This window comes from Sparus aurata, chromosome 5 (genome assembly GCF_900880675.1).
Source record: "Sparus aurata chromosome 5, fSpaAur1.1, whole genome shotgun sequence".
In the NCBI taxonomy this organism is placed as follows: domain Eukaryota; kingdom Metazoa; phylum Chordata; class Actinopteri; order Spariformes; family Sparidae; genus Sparus; species Sparus aurata.
In genome coordinates, this window is record NC_044191.1 from 18,287,887 (window position 1) to 18,309,238 (window position 21,352).

Sequence of the window (21,352 nt, forward strand, 5' to 3'; positions counted from 1 at the left end):
ATAATCATTATTTGTATGTCACTATGCATAGAGAACAGTAACTAACAGTTTCAGGTGTGACAGTCACTTCTCTTCAAGTAACACAATACTGTAAACATGCTGTTGAGTCAAACAGTAAACCTGATCTCACTCGTTCTCTGAAAAAAAAGAAAAGAAAAAGCAAGCAGTCATGAGTCTGTGTCATCATATAATCATATGAAGTGGCTGTGGTTGTTTGTTTTTTTTTTTTAAAACCAGCAGCAGAGCGTTATGCTGTGACCTTTGCTCATCATTTAGTCCCTAGGTAAGAGCTGGGTGTCTGTGCCTGCGTGTGCTGCACAGTTAATCATATAATTGTGTACCTCATTTCACTTACAATGTTTGCTGCTTTTAGAAAAAGACAAACTGTTGATGTTAGAATCCAAAAGTAGAATATTGCTCCACAGGCATTGAGGTTGAGTAAAAAGTGCTAGGTGTAAACCCAGAGTCTGCATAAGTAACTAGCCAGCTGCAGACTTATTCAGAGTGAAACTTGACACTAATCAGAAACAAAAACAGGAAAACATCAGAAGTTGGAAAGGAAACGTTAAGAATAAGAAATAAGTAAAATGCATTAAGTTGAACCACATTAGACTTTTCTTCAGTGATTTCAATATAAGCCCATTTTATTTTATTGTCCAACAGCATTTGTAGTCTACTGGATGTGGTTTAAAAAAAAAAAAAATTTCAGTAGAACAAAAAATACCCAAAGATCTGATGACAAGAAAAACTACTCTGTTACTGTTACCTTAGTTAATGCGGTGCATTGCTACCCTCCTACTAAATTTCACTTGCTTTCATGACGCAAGTACAGACTTGCAGATGTAGCTTAAAGATACTTTCAAATAAATAAAGCTCTTTAGAGTGTCAAGAATTCAACACTTAACTCCGTCAGTGCTGGTCCCATGTGCTGCCATTTCAGGAACACAAGACCTCTAATCAACAACCAACTGCTGCTAATTCTTGTCTATGGTTTGTGGCTGCTAACATTTTGCAGTTAACCTGCCATCATTTGACCTACTTTTAAAGGTCTACTATGCTGGGAACGTTAGTAAAAGACTTTAATGTCAGGATTTACCTGCTGTTGTGGCCTAGAAACACCTAGTAACTATGAATCAGGTTTGTTTTGATGAGTGTATTTAAACTTTGACGTGTTGCTCATGTACATTTCCTTTTTGGCCAGATTTGAACTTTGATGCACAGTCACTAACATCCATAACAACCTAGATGCTACACATTGCAATTTTCTGAAACTGTGTTGCAATTTGTTTGAAGTGAAAACTAAATCTGAATTAACTGCAAAAGTTGACTGTATTGTGAGATTTTATTTGTGAAGTGAAAGCATTAATGATGCCATCAGCTCCTCCTTGTCACAAAGGTTTGTGTGATAAAATCAGATGAAGCAAAATCACACTGTTCATCTTTTCATATAGGACTTCCAGGAAAATGTATCTGTTTGCACAGGTTTAACCACGCCAACAAACCTGCTGCTTGATAGTGTGTGTCACTGGGTCAGTTACAGTTTTTGACTGATGTGAAGGTACTGAGCGGATCATGTGATGTTTTTGTTAACGAGCAGCATTGCCAACTTAATGAAAAGCATGAGATTCCCTTAAATACAAACACACAAACTATAGTTTTCTGGAGAGGAGAAACATTTAAAAAATGTTCATCAAGTATTTAGTTCAAAATGGGGCATGCAACATCTCCTTCAAATATATTCAAAAGTAGATGCCACGTGGTTAGCTATTTTTTTTCCATTGGCATATCTGCTGAGCTGGTCTGATCCTACATTGAGGAGGAACATAGTCATTTCCCCCCACTCCTCTTCAGCCTGTGTGGTTTCTCTTGAGCTCTATCTATCTTGGCTGTCTCTAAGAGGAACACAGAAATGACATGTAGGAACAGGATGCATCTGTGAGCATGTCACTCTTTCTCCACTAACTCTTATTGCGTAGGGTTCCTTGTCGGGGCCTGGAAATGTGTAGAAATTAATTTGATAAATTACCGGCTTGGGAAGTTGGGTAGTTGCACTTAAAGCCTGACAAAGTTTGACCACACTTGCTGATCTAAAAGGGGCGGATTGAAAAAAGTGTTGTATTAGACTCTATCTGTTATAGCTATGTGTACCTAATGGACTGGCAACATGAGTGAACAAATATGTTGACTGACCTTTGCATATTTATTTCATCAAGCAAAGGCGTCATAGGAAACCTAGCCAGTTTTTTCTGGTTAATACATTTCTATTGTTTTAATTAAGAATGCTCAAGGTCACTGTTTTAGAAAGCATACAGACTGTTCCCAGACAGAGCACTCTGTACCTGCAGTCAGAATACTTGATCAAGTTATTTGCTGAACAGCATCTAAGTATATTAAAGATAACTGCCTCTGGAACATGTCTTGTTGTCAGCTTAAGTTGCATAATAGCCCTAACATCACTGTGATGTATTCCCTAGCCATGGTTTTTCGTACCTGCCTCTCACTGTATGTCCAATGCAAGCATTCATGTTTGCATGTGTTGATAAATTCTTCTTGAAATGTCACGGCTTCTTGCCAATTACCAGGAAGACCTTGGATCTGTGGTTTCACTTCCTATGTTTGCAGTTTTACAAGCACGTTAACAGCAAGGTCATAATTCATCACTGCCTCATCTAATTAGGGTCACCTCCATCTTCTAAGCATCAGAGATTTGCAGACTTGATAGTGGCCCCTTTTGTTGTACATGCATCTTTTTAATGTTCTTCATATAGAGGACTTCAAAACAAGCTTCAGCTGACTTCTGAGGATTATGCAGGCATTTTAAGTGACACGCGCATGTCACAACAAAAACTTTTTCTCTGAATGTGCTGACTGCACAGAAATTTTCCCTGTTTGCTTGCTGTCAGCAGAATCTTGAAACGTGTACACTGGGGTTTATAATGACTCTAAGTCACAGACTGAAGAGATGAGAGCAGTGTAAGTCTGTCAGCCTTTGTCTCAGGGACTCCCTGACTATGACAAGCCACAGATCATGTAAACAGGAGAAACACAAACTATGTTTCAAACTCATGCAAACAGCTGCGTTGGTCACAGTGAACATGTGACTTTTTCACCTTGTCCTTTGCCTCTTTTGATCTGGATAGGTTCCATTCAATTGCCAAACACGTTTTTGGCCCCGGCACTACTAGAAATTTGCAGAACAAATTCACCAATGCAAATGCTTTTTTTATCACGTGAAATGATTTGATAAGCTCTTTGTTGGGAGTTTCTGGAGCAGTGTTTGCTTTGTTACAGAGAACATGATGAATAGAAGCCAGATGTTAAGTAAATAAGCTATAGATATCTGCCTGTTTAGGTCCAACACGGTTAAATCATATGAAATTGGTGGGCTTAGGGCTGGAACAATATCCCCCGTTTGGTGTTTTTGCAAAGATGTTGGAGGGCGCTATCTGACTGTTCTTTGGTTTGGAGTAAAAACTCAATTGTGTTAAAGCAATGTAAGAGAAAAGATTTTACAGCGGGCACAAGTTATTAGTGGAATCATTTCACCTTTAAGGCCACGTTTGTGTCCTCTTACACATACAAACCAGCAGAAAGTTCATGAAGTTCGGCAACATGGCTCTAGGAATGGCGGTGTATCTTTGTCGCTCTGTGCACCACTTTTGTCTACACTGACATAGCTCAACAACTATAAGATGGATTGCCTTGAAATTTTGTACACATATCCTTACCCTGCCCCCAGAATGAATAGTTATAACCTTGGTGATCCAAGGTTATAATGCCATCTTAGGATCACAATTTCAGTCCATCTAATACTAATAGATCATGACAAATATACCTGCAAGCCAATGTCATCCCCATCAGCCTCATCTGTACTTTGTGTTTGGGCGAAGTGGCAAATGTTAGCATGCCAAAATGCTCAACTAAGATTGTCAACATGGTAAACATTGTGAACATGGCAGACATACCTGCTTTGCATAAGCATGTTAGCTTTGCTATTTTGAGCATGTTAGCATAAAGCTAAATGCAAGTCATGGTCTTGTTTACTGATACTCTGCTTGGACAAATTAACTTTGCATAGCAATAACACAATCATCATATCATGATATGATTCCAATGAAAGCAGATAAAGTAATAAATGAATGGCTATTTGCCAACAGTGACATAAACGAGAAACATTGTAACTTGATTGAAACTAGTGCAGGTCTAATTGCTGTGCATTCAATTCTTACGGCTTATAGGAGGCTTCATCAGTCATTGCAGTGCAGTTCAGAGTGTTTCTTTTGATAATGTTTTTTTGAATGACCTATTTGATCCTCCCTCTCTGCCAGGGGAGGGTGGTGAGAATGCATCCCGGCTACATTATTAGCATACTGTACTGGTGATGAATAGGCACATTGTGCCCCTTTGTTGTCTTATTCTAGCACCCTAGAAAGAATGCTGGTACGATGCAGCACTTGGTCCCGTGATGGGTATTGCTGCCTTTGTGCTTGCTCATTGAGGCCTTCTGTATCTGCTTCTCTGCGCTGCCATCCCTCCCCTCTTTGTGAAACTGCAAATGAATTATTTTCTACCAATTCATCATCACCCGATCTGAGGAGGGCGGCAAGCCAAATGTGGGAGTGAACTCGGGTCATATAGAGATGACAAACAGAAGGACAATGATTTGGTCCACTGCAACATCTATAAACGGTTTTGTCTTTGATCAGTGCATTTACAAATTGTGAATTCATCAGCACTTCATAAACACAGTTGTATGACACTGAATGCAGCATAATGACACATTTGAATCAAATACAGCAGTGCAGCTGGGATGCCATATTTTATGAAAGAAACACTTTGATTGTACTCACTCTGAATAAGGACAACTTTTTTTATGAATTACTTGCAGCTGAAGGTTTGAGAGAGGTTAAAAGAACACCTGATGTCTCGTCTTTAAGTGTATGTGTTGAGAATACTCAACAGAAGTGATAAATAATTGTCTCACTCTTAATGACTATAATGTAGCCACCGTAAACAAGTTTGTGCCAACCTGTTAGTCTGGTCTGCCAGAAAGTGTCATTATGCTTTTAGTGTTGTTGTTCAACACTTGTTTTTTTGGGGAAAAGAATTTACAGGCATCCATAACTTGTCTATGGACTGTCTGGCTTTGAGTTTTTAGGTATGTGGCTAATTAGTTAGTTTCATGTTTTATTTGCAGCTAGATTTTATTTTAAATGATATACATTTATAAAATCTGGCATTTGACAGAGCAGGTATGCCTCCTTAACTTTAAATTTACACAAAAAAACTGTTGCTGTGTTATGAAATTACACAGAAATTATCGTGGTTATTCAAGGTGTTGGAATGAGACTGTGGGTGCCTGTCATGACTAATTTACAGTGTCAAGAAGGCTCTACCTGTTGATTTTCCTGCCACCAAAGCACTACTGGAGAGGCCTTTTTGGTAGTGTTCACATACTGTCATGTTTACTGTTAATACAAAGGGTTCTAGCTGACTAATTGATCATTTTCATTTTGAAATCATAATTTGTAAAAGTGCAATTTTCAAAATATCCAGAACCATAAATTTAATTACAACTTGCATAAATTCACAATGACTTTACAAGCTTTACTACAGTTTTATAGTGTAGTACTATACTATTATATTATAAGTTAAGTTGGGCAAATCTGGTGGAACAACCTTGATGAAAATGTGATAATTTGGCTAGAATGTGGTGAGTGCAACCCGCTATATGTTTACTCCAATCAGAAACTAGCACGTAGAGGGAACCACAAAGTGGCCCAGACTTATCAGTTTTTGTTCATGTTTGCATACTTTCTTTGTTTAACTAGAGGCTTGTGCAAACAATGGGCCCTTGGCATACTCCACTATTTACCTACATGGCCAATAAAACATGCTGTTTAGTCTGAAATGACCACAGGGGGCAACATTTGATACATGTTAGAGTATGAGCATACCCTGAAACTACCAATCCTGGCATTTGATTTGCTTGATTGCAGTCTTATACTGGTTTTCATTGCAGTCTGTCAGGTTCCTAAATTATGTCCCAATACTGTTCATGTAACTGCTGAGGCAAAAAGGATTAAAAGGATTACAAAGGTAGAGATGACCAAGGTATCTGCCTTTTTGACCTGTTTAAATTTGTCTTTCCCTCTACCTTTCTTGTTTTCCTTTGTATGTCAGTATAGTGGTGAACATGTTGTAGTGTTATTACCCTTATGAACATATCTCTTTTATCCAGCACTGATTCTGTCTTTTTCTCAATTTCATCATAATGCCTCAAAAGCACAGCCACTTGTGTCTGTCGGTTCAGTGTAAACATTGTTGAGGTAAGATGTATGAGAGCTGACTACCAGAACCTTCCAGCTCACTAAGCTCAGGATGAAAAAACGTACACTCACACTGCACCTCCTCTTATTACCTTTTATGGACCTGCTTCTTAGAAGGACTTCTTCACACACTTGCATATGTCTCTTAAAGTGCTTTGTATCATTCACCTGAGTCACGGCATGAACTAGATTGATTGTAATTTAGGCTCCAGTGCTGAACACATAAGCCAAAGTGGAAGAATGAAAACTGAGTTAGGAAGAGCTGTATTTCACATTGGCAACATTTGAGGCATACCATACTGTGTCTGCAGTGATATTTGCACTTCTCTGGCAGGAGTTATTGTGCACACCAGAATGGAGGTGTGTGTTGGGGGGGACATAGGTGAGTTAGATTTGTGTTGGTTAAAACAAAGCTGATAGGATGTGACTCAAAGTTCTTATTTTGGCATTTCGTTGTAGTAACCAGTGTTTCCTTCACTGTCACTGATACTTTGCTGTTTGCTGTAAGGCATATAATAGAATTATTCTATTCTATTCTATTCAATAGAATAGAATACAATATAGAATAGAAAAGGCAAGATAGTTTTGACAATTTCTAGCAACATAGTGGATGGAGAGGATGATTCTGAATAATTTTGGTAACCAACCATCACTCTTAATATTTTCCTCTTGATAGAGGTTTTCCAACGATACCTTTGGCCGCACAGAGTCAAACCATGCTGCACAGATAACCATTTCAGTTCTTATCCATGACCAGTCCTTGATGACATTCCTTCCTCCACAACATGAATGTGTTGCAAGACTCTGCTCATGTCTGTTTGAGAGACCAGTAAGAAAACATTGTGAAAAGTCTGTGTTCAGTCTTTTGGAGCTTCTAATTGAATCTCTGTGGTTTGAAGTGTAGTTTCTCACCCGTGCCTCTGTTTGTACTTTGAGGTATCTGCTTAATTTTACTGGTTTATCATGTTTGCTTTCAGCTGTTTCAGGAATTGTTAAGTTAATTTTGATAACAACCTAACCTTTCCTGATTTTGCTTCTTTGTAATTAAAGCTTCTAAATAACTAACAGTGTTATCATGAAGAACATTTCTTTCGGTAGTACTGCAGGGTTTTTGCAAGAGTATTTATGTTGATATTTACTTATGTTGATCAGCATTTTGGCCAGGCTAAAATTCAAACAGATACTCATGATTTGTAGTCTTGTTTGCTTATTATTTGGTCGGGCAATGTCTGATCAGTTTGCCACTTTTAGACTGGATTTGCTGAAATTTGCAGTGCTTCCTAATAAATAAACAATTTTTCCTGCCTCGGTGGCCATTGCTTCAAGGTACCCAGTGGAGTTTTTCTTGTAAACAAACACTAGTCATGTTTACTCATCAGAACACATTGTTTTTTTTGTTTTTTTTAGCTGTACCAAATGTGTGTGATGCATCTCCTTCCTTAAAAAACATTTCCATAGCAGATTTTTTTTTTTTACCCTGCATTGTTTACATCCATGTTTACTATCTTGCAGTCTTCCTCTTCTCTGCCTTTGTTGGAGCATTTCTGCATTTCTTGGTATGTAAAGGCCACCCGTAGATCAGTGGTATGGGTTGAAACCATTGGCAGAGTGTGTACCACACAACACGCATGCATGCATACCTGCATGTGTGTTCTGATGTGAAAAAACTGCTCTGTATCTCTGGTAGTGACCGACCGATTATCAGCCACTGATATGTTGGGGCCCGATAGAACGGGTTAGGGTTAGGGTTAGGGGGTTAGGGTTAAATTTGCAAAAAAGCACCGAAGGGTACAGTTAATACAAATACAATGCTAAAAGGATTGAACCAAGAAAGCCCTAGTCTCCCCGACACGACGTGGGATCACTTTTTATTTTATAGTTGTCATTTTGGCTTGGTTTGATTGTGTGTGTCCACAGCTGGGTTGGTTTATGGAGGGGACGAATGAACAACATGTTTTTTGGCATGCATTGCTGACCTGGACATTGTTTCTCAATAAATTAGAAAAACCTTTCCTATCATTCCCCTTTTCCGTGCATGGTTGAAGGAGATCGCATCCACGCTCCGCTCCCTCCTGTGCCGAAATGTCCCCTTTAGTCACATAAACCAACCTGGGTGTGTGGACACAACCACCGCATCAACTCGCCACCCGCATCTATTTAAACTCCGTCACTTTGCTTTGTTCTTTTGCCCTGATGAAGACCTCCAGGTCGAAACGTTGGCCATGTCTGTTCGATAACACAATAAATTAAGTAACGTCAGGCATATTTAACATCAAGGCTACGAGTGTGCCGCATCACTTCCACATCAACACTGGTGTCTCTTATTTGTGGCCGCTGCCAGCGCCACACAGGCTTTGCCTTTCAGCAATCAAGCGCTGTTTTCGTCTTTGTTAAAAACAATAACAGCAGCAGCTGTAGGCAGCTGAGATCGCTGTGCCGTCTGTTTTGCCTGCAAATATGAATTATCACAGTAAAATGAATGGTTCTCTATTTACAAATTGACTGAACAAGTTCAAATGTTAAATGTCATTTAAAAAAAGTCTGTTAAATGTTAAAAGTCTTGAATAAAGACATTGGTTTAAGAAAGCATCTGTCTGTACTACTGTCACTGTGACTGTACTATTGCATAATCATATTGGTGCAAAATCTATGGACAATCCAAGGCCTGTTTTCGTTCCAGCTCTCAAACTCACTATATCGGTTGCATATCGGCTATCGGTGATTGCACCCCCTCTAATATTGGCTATCATTATCGGGTCAAAAAATCCCTATCGGTCGGACACTAATCTCTGCCAGAGGTCATAGAGTCCACAGGGAGCCTGTAAGTACCTTGCTCGATACCAACAGCTTTATATATTTTTGACAGTACTTCATCCTCTGAGTTGCTCATGCAGTGCTGTCATGTTCAAACTCTACACTGGCAATACGCAGATGTACAAGGTACTTGCCAGCTTAAGTGTCCTCTTGATTGTGAGGAAGAGCAGATATACCTTTTAAGTTTGATGAAAAGAATCAGCTGTACCACTTCAAAATGTTTTGAGAGGGTGTTCTCTAGAACCTGGAGATTCTAAGAGTATAAAAAACTTTTGTGAAATGTTATTTGAACGTTTTCCACACAACAGATCTTAAGATAATTATTGAACACTTCTCTCTTTCTGTCTGTCTGTCTCGCTCTGAATAATCCTCATTCCTCAAAACTTTCTTTATCTGTTTCAATGAAGATTTGATAAAAATCCCAGGGGAAGGATTTTCAGGACTACTTAATTGCCAGCATTTTCATCAATCTTGGACTGACGAGCAAAACTTGACCCATGTTTAAGCTATAAACTGGATTCTATACAGTTAAAGTAAAATGTTTGTGTCCTCTAAAACTGGTTTAAACGTATTGTCATGCTCATGCTGCTTATGACCAAGTCACATTCCCAGATGTTTGAACAGATTGAGGTTTGCATCTGTTTTCCGCCCCTGACTGAAACTTTCATTCATTTTAGTCCAGTATGCTTGCAGTATCTCACCATCTCCTCTGTTTTGGCATAGTGCCACCCTCATCTCCAAAAGTTTAAAAATATCTGACCTGCAACAACCTTGTTTATCTCCTTGCTATGGCCATGCATACAGGACTTGGCTGGAAGAGTAACTTAAGTGACAGAGCACTTGTAGTATGTCAGGCTAACTGAGGTAACGGGATGAATGTGTGAATTAAGGATTGTTATCTTTATGTTTAATGCAAAAACATGACTTGTTCCATTTTCAAAGATCATCATCTATCCAAAAACCAAGGCAGGATTACTTTGGTCCAGAAAAAATGACATGTTGGTGTGGTGTTCTGTCAAGAAAAGCTCACAGAGTGCAGAATCTCTCAACTGCTTGCTAAAAGCAAGTGCACGTCTATTTTTAGGCCAACAACCTATGCCACTGATGCTTTCCTGAGTGTGGCTTCGGTGTAACTTTTGAGGACTCAAGAAAAACGTGTTAAGCAGTATTTTTAGCAGATATTCGTTACCTTAAAGTTGTTTACAAGAGCTTGATAGACTGATAGGTCAGTCAAAGCCTAAAAAACGTGAAAAATGTCAGGGTGGTTAGCTTCAGATGACAATAAGGCAGCGCAACCCTCATCCTGATACCTAGAATAAAACTGAGAGATAGCTCTAACGTTTTGAAACATATGTTTGCGGCTGCATTTACTTCAGCTTTGCAGATTTGTTGTAACTCTACTTCCAGTTACCAAATGGCATGTTTGGTCACTACATTACCCAGCCAAAGAACAAATATCCTTCCCCATTAGTCTGTATAATAGCAAATCTCAAAGGATTTGCTAAAGCGCTGGGGATCAAAAAGCCATTATTGGTAATTAGCAAGAGCAGCTGGCACGGCATGGCAAACTGGCAAAGACCTTGAAGCCTGTTAATGGAAATCCATTTCCTACATTTATTGTGGAAAAGGCACATGTTATTCTTCATGAAGAATTCAGCAATCCATAAGGATTGTATTGAATTTTGGTATTCTGTAATAGAGTAGGTGTACCGCTCGTTTGAGCCTGAACTTATATCTTCTTGTAAGGACCAACTTAAAAACTTTAGTTTTAGATGAGACATACAGTGTATTCTGTTGCATTATATTGTCTTTTGTGACATAATTAAAAGAAGGTGGATGACATTTCATGACACATTGCTGCAAATTCTACCAAAGGGTCAGTTGTGTCTATGGTGTGACTATATCCATCTTAGTTTTTAGTCTTAATTGTGACACATATTGTATGTGAATATGAATTGAGTTCTTCAGAAAGAGTTCATAGGTCAGTGATATGTTGAGTGACCAAAACTGATTCACAAAGAACGGTTAATAGCTTTATTCTACTCTTACTTCTCAGCTATTTTCTCATCTTGATCATTTTGAGTACAAAAATGTAATACATTGCAGAATAAAGAGCCAGTCAGATAACTACTTATACTTAAACTTTTTGCAAGCTCATATGAAGGTGAGATATCCTTCACACTTTCTGTAACGTAATGCAACCACAGGCCACTTAATTTTGTTTTTAGCCAGTAACTCTTACCTTCAAGCTTTACAACTGTGAAAACTTGTAGGGGAAGTGTTATGGGCTCATTTTCAAGGATGGGGGCCTCCAGGAGGAAATACCTTAGCCTGCTCCAAATGTTCTCCCACAGAAATGGCATTCTCCCCTCTTAAAAGCAGCTCTACAGCTTAGGAAGACATTCTGAATTGAACTACATTCTTGCTTTGTAGCCTTTTAACAAGCATAGACGTCACACTAACTTCAGTATAAAGCTGTGGGTTGAAATGAGTGACATCAACAGAGAAAGATTGAGATGAACAAATTACTGTCAGCCAGAGAGTGGTCTGTTATCACAGATGACATCATGCTTCAGAGGAAGAACATCTGTGCCTTGTGCCTGAGCAGAAACTGTAAACGTAACATCTCTGTTCGCTGCATGTTACTAAATCCTCTAATCTCTTTGAGACACTCCTCTACCACTTGTGAAGTTTTTTTTTTTGTGCCAATATCACAAGGCATGCTGAGTATCTGTTTTGCAAAGGCTGTTGAGATCCTCTTTCAAGCCTCTTCCACAGGCTGTCATGTGGGCTGCCTGTGACTGTCCTAGTTAGTCAGGCTTTGCAGTGATGTCAGGGTCCCTAGTGCTGGATGCAGAGCCAGGGAAAATTCTCCAGTAATTACAGCCCTCGCCCAGTACCAGGCCTTAGTGTCACTACCCCCCCCCCCCTTCTTGGCCTGATGGATTCGGGGTTTTCCTCCCAACTGTCACTGACAACTGACTGTGTCCTCACGCCGGAGTGCTTCCATCCGCTCTCCACAGTGCAGCTATTTTACAGACAGGGAGAGAAGGTAAAATAACAGTGAGATGTGACTAATGGGCACTGAGTATCAGAGTTAGACATGTCGATCGGGGATGCTTTAATACACTGAAATGATTCAGTTACACTTTTGTGCACGAGAACTGTTTTTGTCTGACATGAGAACTGTCTGTGTAGGGTTGAGTGTTAATGGCATCTTCCATTGGGCCATGATGGAAGATGATGGAAGGGTTAGCAAAAGTGCAACAACAATGACATCATCTTCCATTGCCATGTATCAGCATGGACATCATCATGTGCTGATTCTTCAAGCATTGCCCAACCTTACTGTGTATCGGTCTCACCGGGAGCAAGTCATCTTCTGACTTGTACAGACATCCATTAACAAAACCAGTCAGTCTAAAATCAATGTCTCTGAGTGAGTTAAATATTTTTTAAGAGATGTGAGGACATCAAAGACAGGTGTTTCATGAAATGTGAATAGAATCCAGAATTTTGGTCTCACATTTTTGGGTCTTCTTTTAAATATGCCAAGCTTCTTGGCTCTTAGGGTTGGGATTGAATAGCATTTTATCAAACTTCACTCAAGTTTATTGTGTTATGTAGCTTCAGTGTTTGCATCTGTGTAGCCACTGCCAGTTAGTTACAGACAGCTTTATTGTTGCCATTGGATGAAACCAGTCTCCTGTACAGTGAGGAACCGTTTTGTGTTGGTTAGTTGTCCCTTTTTTTTCCTGGAAGTTGGTATGCTGGGCACAAAGCCCCTCTAAAACAAATCATTCCATCCAGAGCCACTTAGGAGAATAATACACTCAATAGCACACCACTTCCGTGGCTTGCATAGTCATGGGAGGCAACAAAAGCCCAAGGGTGGTGATTTAGTGAGAATCTGATCCTGGAGCATATGTCTCCAGTCATTTCCAGAACAGGCCAGCAGGCAGACATGAAGCATTAAACATGGTCAGCTCTCAGGCAGATCAAGAAAAGCCTCCCAGCCCAGGCAGAGTCAGCTAAGAAGGCTGTGGCTAACGGGGCTAGCTAGCTAACAGCAGCTACTGTTAGCAGCAGTTAACAGTCACTCTGGTATTATATGCAAATAATATGAATCGGACAGTGGCTAACTCTGACGCATTACACCTTTAATTATGATTTCTCAGTTCTGCTTCTTTGCAAAACAACAGTTCACCTGACACATACAAGTCGTTCGGGAACTGCTCGGCTCTGTACTGAGGGGTAAATGTCAAGTTTCTCAGCTTTTTCGCCGACGAAGACGGAGCCGCTGGCAGCCACTTCGCCATGCTTGCAATGTTTTGACGGGAGAGCTCAGTCTGTGGGGACGGGGGCGGGGGCGGCGGCGACTTGTTGTGCCACCCAGATTTGGTTCCCCCCGTGCAGTTTTCCCCAGACAAAAGTTCCTCTTCCACACGAGAACAACATTTCAGTGAAATTATGTCAAATTCCGCGATATTCCGTGTTAAAAAGTAGATTCCGTTTTAATCGGCCAATTCCGCGATTCCGTCCGCAATTCCGTGATCGCGGAAATCATAGGGCCCTACATTTGGTAGGATGGCCTGGGATGAGGCCTCTGTCTTCCCTTAACTTTCTAAAAGCCACCTCCCCCCAGTGACAGAACACGCCGCCTGGATCGGTGAAAAAGTTGGTTTCTAATGATAGACGGTTAACAGCTGGTGTCAGGGAATCTCATGAAAGATTGTCAAAAATGTAATGTTTGGATGTGATCTTGCTGTGAGCTGTTGCAGACTTTCATGACTGAGAGTATGAGATGTCCAAATACCATTTGTTTCCTTACCAATTCCAAGATTGAAGTTTGTCTATAGGCCTATCACAGATGTTACCAGTTAATTTAGAATACTGTCTATATTTTAACAGCTGTATGTAGGGCTATGCTGTTCATTGAAATATTGTGAAATATTGCAGTCTGGCCAAGTGCGATATCCAAATCACAGGAGCTGCATTTCTTTTGAAAAAATTAAAAATATGTGACAAAAACAGCTGTATAATTCACTGCTGAAAGGCTGTCCAGATGCCCTGGCCTACAAATATTGATTGAAATCTCAAGATGTAAGAAAATGTGTTTCTTTGTTAAAGACCCCAACAGATGTCACATAATCAAGATTTTGATTATTCAATGCAGCGGAAATGAAAATTTGAAAAACATGGATGACTTTCCGGTGCTGTACATTATTAAATATATCTTTTGTTTTTCCCGGCTTCCTGCTATGGATTCATGCCATGGACGACATGCGGGTCAATGGCTTGCACTGGGTCTCTGGTGCATGCGCAGAAGCTGGAATTTTGGTAATAGTATTGGAACAAGCCTACGAAAGTTTAGTAGTAGATGCTTGTAGTTGGAGCACTGTGGAGATCGGTCTGAGACAAGAGATGAGCAGGTTATTTGCTTCAGTTGCACATCATTCACTGAAATAATCAGATGACTTGTGTCAACTGTGCACCTCTAAGTCAACATGACAACAGTCTCTTAAAAACATTTTGTTGTCTGTTCCGAGGTAACGCAGTGGGAGTGAACTTGATCAGATTTTAAGTGTAGCGCTCTAGTCTTTTTCAGCTTTATGTTTTTGAGTAAAGGTTAATTGTTCTTTTGTATCTTGTCCATGCATGCTTTAACGGCCTGCTCTTTTCAGCTTCTTAGCCTTTTGCCCGAGCCAATGCATTGTGCCTTGTAAAATCTGTCATCTGGCCCATGCAACCCCCACATCTTATTGCTTCCATTCTTGCCTTAATTTGGATTTTTTACTACATATGCATCCCACATCTTTGTGTCAAAGGAGTACATAAAGCTTGAGATTTGCACAACATGACTCACAGGAAGCTTTTTCCTACACAAAGGGTCATAAAGCAGACTGCATCACGTATGATTTGGTTTTCAGCTTGCAGAAAGTCTTCACAAATGTGTATAACCTGCTGTTTTTAAAGTAGCTCTTTCACAAGACTATGTCATATGATTCCGTTTTCTGCTTAAAGTTCACTCCCACTCCTCCAAGTCTCTGGATAGCTCTGTACTCAGCTGCCTCGTTACAGGGAATCAATTTAAGACCAGCTAGAAGTTTGGAGTGACCATCAAGTTAACCTTAGCACACTTGACAGATCAAGGCAAATCGACGTGCTACATCCAGCAGACGTAAAAAGCTTTGGCCCTTGTACTTTGTCTTGGCAGAATTGATGATTTTTGATGCCACTTATCAACCACTTACCAACATTTTTTTCTAAATTAAGCAAAAACCTCCATGAGACAAAACAGACCTAACCAGTCTAGGTCAAATGTACCATCACTTTGTTGGTGGTTGATGGTAGTTTCTGATTTACACTATCTAATGCGCTGCCTCGCTTTAGGATTAGCTGCAGCTCTGCTACAGCAGTTTTTGTTTCATTAGCTAACTGTTCATCCCACTGTGCTGCAGAATGTCATCAGTCACCCTTTCTAATCCGATAATGTCTGCCACACTAGCACTCACTGTTGTGACTACATACAGGCAAACAATACCCTTCAGTTTGTTTATATTTGCTTTGCCTGTCTTTCTGATTTTTTTCTGTTTACCGTCCTTGTGGTGACATGCAGGTTTAACCTGCATGAATTATTTGTACTTGGGGGTTTTTATGTTTCTCTCTAACAACACAACTGCTGAGATCTGCTTAAATATTGTGCTGATAGACTCTTCATTGAAGGCCTTTGTACCCACCGGTCACTTTACTCTCCCTTTCTGCTGATTCCCAATCAGAACCCACGCTGTTTTTCAGCTGACCTAAGGTAGCTTGTTAGGCAACAAGTACGCCATTGTTGATCCTTTCTCTTTCTTCCTCAGTTGGTGGACTTTGATGCCTACCACTCAGTGACTCAGTGAACCCCTCCTAATGAGACTAGGGACTGTCTCATCGCAGTGCTAGTGTCCCTTCACACAGAGAGGCAACACAGGACAGTGACAACAGCTGCTGGCACACTAGCTAAACATCTTGGCCCTGTCAACAGTCTAATTTCACAGCAGAAAACTCTCACCAAAGATCCACTCACCCAGTGCAGTTTTAGCTTCACATCTCGATCTTGTAAACTATATTTGATAAAGCTAAAGCTTAATTACCTCAGGATCACACCCAGTTGGTGTTAGGCCAATCCATGCCTACATAAGTAGTTCCTAACTAATGAAATTGTATGAATTTGATACTGATGCCTCTATATGACCTACATAAGCAAATAGGACCCCTTACACAGGGCTATTTCTATATAACTATCTTAGTGCCGGTCACCTGGTTTCCCAGCAGTATTTTAATAACATTACAAGGGAATGTCCAGAACTTAAGCTTTGTTTCTCTAAAAGTCATCTCACTAAGCAACCAATTGTTTGCTGTGGTACATTTAACCAGGGTGTACAAACAGAAAAAAAAACACTTTGTTTTACCATCGTCATTTTACAGATATTAATCTTACGGAGATGCAAATAGGTATGTCCCCTTGTTGCCATACATTGTGCAGGCTGTTGTGTTTAAAAAGAAAACAAATATTGTAAGAACATTGCTTGCTTAATCAACATAAAATGACAGATATTTGTAGCTGCTTTAAAATATCAGTTCCTTCAACCCTTCAACATGAGCTGAATTCTGTTTTCCATATATCATTTTGTATGAAAAGGACTAAAGTATGCTGATGTAATGCTAACTTGTCATCTTGTGTTTTTCCAGGAGGCTTCTCAGTGGTGTTTCTGGCTCGTACGCACAGTGGTGTCCGCTGTGCTCTTAAAAGGATGTACGTCAACAACGTCCCAGATCTAAACGTCTACAAGAGAGAGATTACTATCATGGTGAGAGCAGCATCACAGTTTTGGGTTGCAGTGGAGACGCTATCTCTCAACTCGACTTATGTCTTTCTGCTTGGCTTTATTGCAAGAACTTTTAATTTAAGTTGTTGCTTGTTAATTGCCATTAGTTTTGATTTACACAAAGATCTCTTATTACCTTTGTTTCTTAGTGCAGCTGTAGATTGTGGTAATGTCAGACTGGAAGCCTTTACTGAGGAAGAAATTTGCATGAATTGAGAACTGAAGACAGCTTATCAGAGTTAAAAATAGTATAGTAAAAGAGTATTATCTTATCATTTTGCTGTTCTCTTGCAGTGTCAAACATTTAAGTGATTGTATTTTGCATTTTTGGTTGTAACTACATTTACCTCCTATCCTTCCCTGGCTACAAAACGCATTTCTCTCACTTTTTCTACACTGAGGGCATAATTTTCACTTGAAGGCACTGTGCTCATACACAAAAATTTCATGAGGGCATTCTCAGTTTTCAGGTATTTAATTCAAACACATTATTCCCGTTTTAAATGGAACACAAGCCCCCATAAAGGTGCCTGTTCTCATAAAGCATGGTGCATATAATTGGGTTCATTCCTTACCCATCCCTTTTCCTGCAATTCCAGTCTGGCAAGAGCAAAAGGCTTTTGGCTGCTTGCTGGGTGACATTGTATTAATGCACCTGGTCCATTGACAAATACTTTTGATCTATCACATAGAGCGGGCACTCACATGTTTACAGCAGATAATGCAAGGTGTTTAATGTCATTCAAAGTTAAATATTCTCATTTATTCTTTAATCTACCAAACATGTAGGAACCTTGACAACGGCAGATGTCTTGTCTTTAACGTATGACCCCAGTATGTCAGTGAAGAGCTCACTTGTAGCTATTAGGCCAGCTTTGTGTGTCTGTTCACTGCCTCATCAGCTATGTAATACTAACACACTCACACACACACACACACACACACACACACACACACACACACACACACACACAGCTGACCTTTAGCATTGACACAGTCCTGGCCTGTTGGGACATTGCCTTAGGTGTGTCGGTTTCCACAACACACAGCAGTCTGTCTTCTCACCCTGATGTACCAACCAGCAAACACAATCACTGATGCTTTAATCCGGCAGATGAATCAAGTGAAGAAAGAATAGTGTAGTTAAGGGATTGGCATATTGTAAGAACATTAAAGAATATAAATAGCATTCTTACTTAAGACTAAACTGAATTTAACTGAATGTTAAACGTTTTGTGTTGTGTCCTCTGATCAATCCACATATATCCTTTCTAGTGCCTTCCTTGGATTTTTTTTTTTTCATGAGGTTTGTTTAGAAGGAGCAGTGTCCGATACATTTAAATTTTGGAGATACACATCTGTCATAATTTTGTAGGATTTTCATTTCTTCCTGATGAATACTTGTGTGTTTCCCTGTCCTGATAATTTCCATCTATTTGTCTGGTATGTAGAAGGAGCTGTCAGGCCACAAGAACATCGTTGGATACTTGGACTCCACCATTAACGCAGTGTCGGACAGCGTCTGGGAGGTCCTGATCCTCATGGAGTACTGTAAAGGTATAGTTTCTTAAACCATGTTAGCACTGTGTTTTATACTCACAGTTCAGCTTCATTCAAGTTGAAGAAAAACTAGAGGAATGGTCAACTCATCAATGTTTTTTTCTTGCACATCTGTCTTTCATATGTTTTTGGTACTTGTTGCACACAATAGTAATGACTGAGTGATGTTTGGTCCTCATATCATATTGAATCTTCTAGAAATTACAGTATGAATACAGCTTTATACTGCCCATTGAGTTATTAATAGATTTTAACGTTCACCAGCTTTCTGCATTTAGTTTATTAGGACAGAGAGATAAAGTGGCTCATGGATAAAAGTCTTCATTTTTAAATTCTTTAATATATCTAATAGTTAAATGCTTTGTTGCTTTTCTGTCCTCTTTGTGGCCTCTCATTTGATTGTGGCAGCTCACTGGCTCAGCACTGCTTTTTGAAAGGTTATTTTGAGGGGTTTTGCCCTCAATGGGCAAGTTTACATCCAAATTTGCTAACAATAATCAGCTAGTTAGACAGAGCCAGAACATGGTACATTAAGCATACTTAGAAACTGATTGAAACATTGATCCTGCTCACATTCTGATGACTGTCTGTTAAAAGCAAAAGATATTGTTGTGTAGTGAAACTACACATTGCATTTCCTGTTTTTAATGTTAGTGGCTTATTGTTATGGGAAGACAAAAATATGACCTTGGCAACCTTATACTGATGATAGCAACAACCAAGGCATTTAAATCAATATTTATTGTAAATATTGTAAATGTTGAAAAGTTTGGTTTGCATGAGTCAAAACATCAAACAAGCTGGCTGATGTTTGTTTCCTAGCTTGAATTTTTGACCCATGTTGAGTCTTAAGCTGACCTTCTACCTTTCTTGTGCAGCGGGTCAGGTGGTGAAGCAGATGAACCAGCGATTGAATGTGGGCTTCAGTGAGTCTGAGGTCCTCCACATCTTCTGTGATGCCTGTGAGGCAGTGGCCCGCCTGCACCAATGCAAGACACCCATCATCCACAGAGACCTCAAGGTGAAGAAAGCATTGAGTAACTATGCACATAACCACAGTGGTAATTGCGTGTATACATTTATTTTATTAGTGCTATCTTGTTGCAACATTCACTGTACTTGAAAACCAGCGGACCTGAAAGGTTCCACAAAAGGAAAAAACAATATTCCTGGAACAGAAGAGTAAAAGAATAACTTGGGAGTTAGCTTGAGCGGTTAAAGGAAAGTGTTTCACCTACAGACTTCCTCAACAGAAAACCCTAAAAACTCTGCACTGTTTGACAAGTCGTGTAGTGTTGCACTCTCCACAAAATCAACAACAGTGGCTTTTTTAAAGATGTCAACAAAATCAGTAGAAAGAACTTGTAGATTGAATAGTTATTTATTACATATAATGTCAGATAATGTTCATAAACTTAAGTGAAAAAAGAATGCTTTGGTTTCACTTAACTGCTCGTTCTAACTCCTCTGCTTCCTCTTATGCTCCCCTGCTTCCTTTGCCAGCTTGTTCTCTTATTTCCTCTTCTTCTTGTCTGTTACCCCCCTGTTTAGTTGCTCATCCACCTCAATTTCCCTTTTTTGTGTTCCACCTACTCCTGCCAGAGCACCAAATGTTCTATTTGTACAGGCCACAGTAGATGGTACTGAAATTCCTCTCTAACTTTCAGCTAACTTGATTTTAAGAATAGTTATTTATCAGGGCTGGTTATGAGCCAGATTTACCCTCATTTTGCTGATGCTTGGAGGCTGTGGCAAGTTCCCACCCTGGATGAATTCTCCTCAGCGCCCCTTCAGTGGGCCGCTGCACTCTGTCCAGTTGGACAAGCCTCTAAACAGTGCGGTCCCTTCAGCTCTACAGGCCTGTCCTCTGTTCGCTGTCTGTATCTATCTGTTCAGCCTACACGGCTTACATAACATTGCAGGGACACAAAAGACCACGGAGGCCCAGTCACGCATTGCCAGGGGAAGTGAGAGTGCAAAAAAGCCCCTTAACCCTGAGCTGTCAACAGTATTGAGACACTCTATGTTGCTCTCATTAGCTCCCTTTTTCAGTTTTCAATTTAAAATCGTTTTCTCCTGATCTTGTACATTTGCCTTACTGGCTTTACATTTGATATCTTATGCCCTTGTTGCACTTCCCGCCTCATCCTCATGTCTTTCTTTGCTAGTTGTTTCCCATCTTGCCTCCAGCTGCCTTAATTTCTTTCCATTTACTAAATTATTCTTCACACCCTTCTCTGCTGTTTTTATGTTGTTCCTTGGGCTTGTAATCTGTCTACTTTGTTTTTAGATAATGGTTATGTTTTAGAGACTGAGGGCTGAATCTCAAAATAGGAAACCTGTCTCGTAACATATAAATAAGAACAGATCAGTTTTCAGGCTGACATTGGAATTTGCCTTCTGTCAACCAGGAAGCAGACTATGATGAGACTCCTGCGGCAGAATTACTGTAATGAGGGCTTGTCTCACTACACCATCACTGTGTATTAAATCAGTTCTGTGTGTGGGTGTGGGATTTTTGAGGAGTTTTTTTTTCTCCAAGAGACTTTATCCAGTAATTGTCATTTATACCCATTACGATGTGATTAGGGATGCGTTTTGGCTTGGTTGATTGTTTGTTCATCTGTCTGCCACAATTATTTCAGAGTCACAGCTGATCTGATCTTGATGGAATGACACAGCCAAGTCTAGCTTTTTCTAAATTTTACAGTATGCAGATGGTCCATTGGAAAGGAGCTTGGTCATTGTCAGACCAGTTCATTACTTGGAAAAGCTTGA

The 21,352-nt window shown here is 39.9% G+C and overlaps 1 protein-coding gene across 2 annotated transcripts in view; it reads left to right on the forward strand.

The window, feature by feature from the left end:
* The window catches only part of bmp2k (BMP2 inducible kinase), a 46,520-nt gene that overhangs the window by 2,460 nt on the left and 22,708 nt on the right, over positions 1-21,352 (forward strand). For both annotated transcript variants that reach the window (XM_030418443.1, XM_030418444.1), the window contains exons 2-4: positions 16,878-16,996; positions 18,466-18,571; positions 19,453-19,595. In XM_030418443.1, coding sequence (XP_030274303.1) covers positions 16,878-16,996; positions 18,466-18,571; positions 19,453-19,595 — 368 coding nt within the window. The remainder of the gene's footprint in view (positions 1-16,877; positions 16,997-18,465; positions 18,572-19,452; positions 19,596-21,352) is intronic.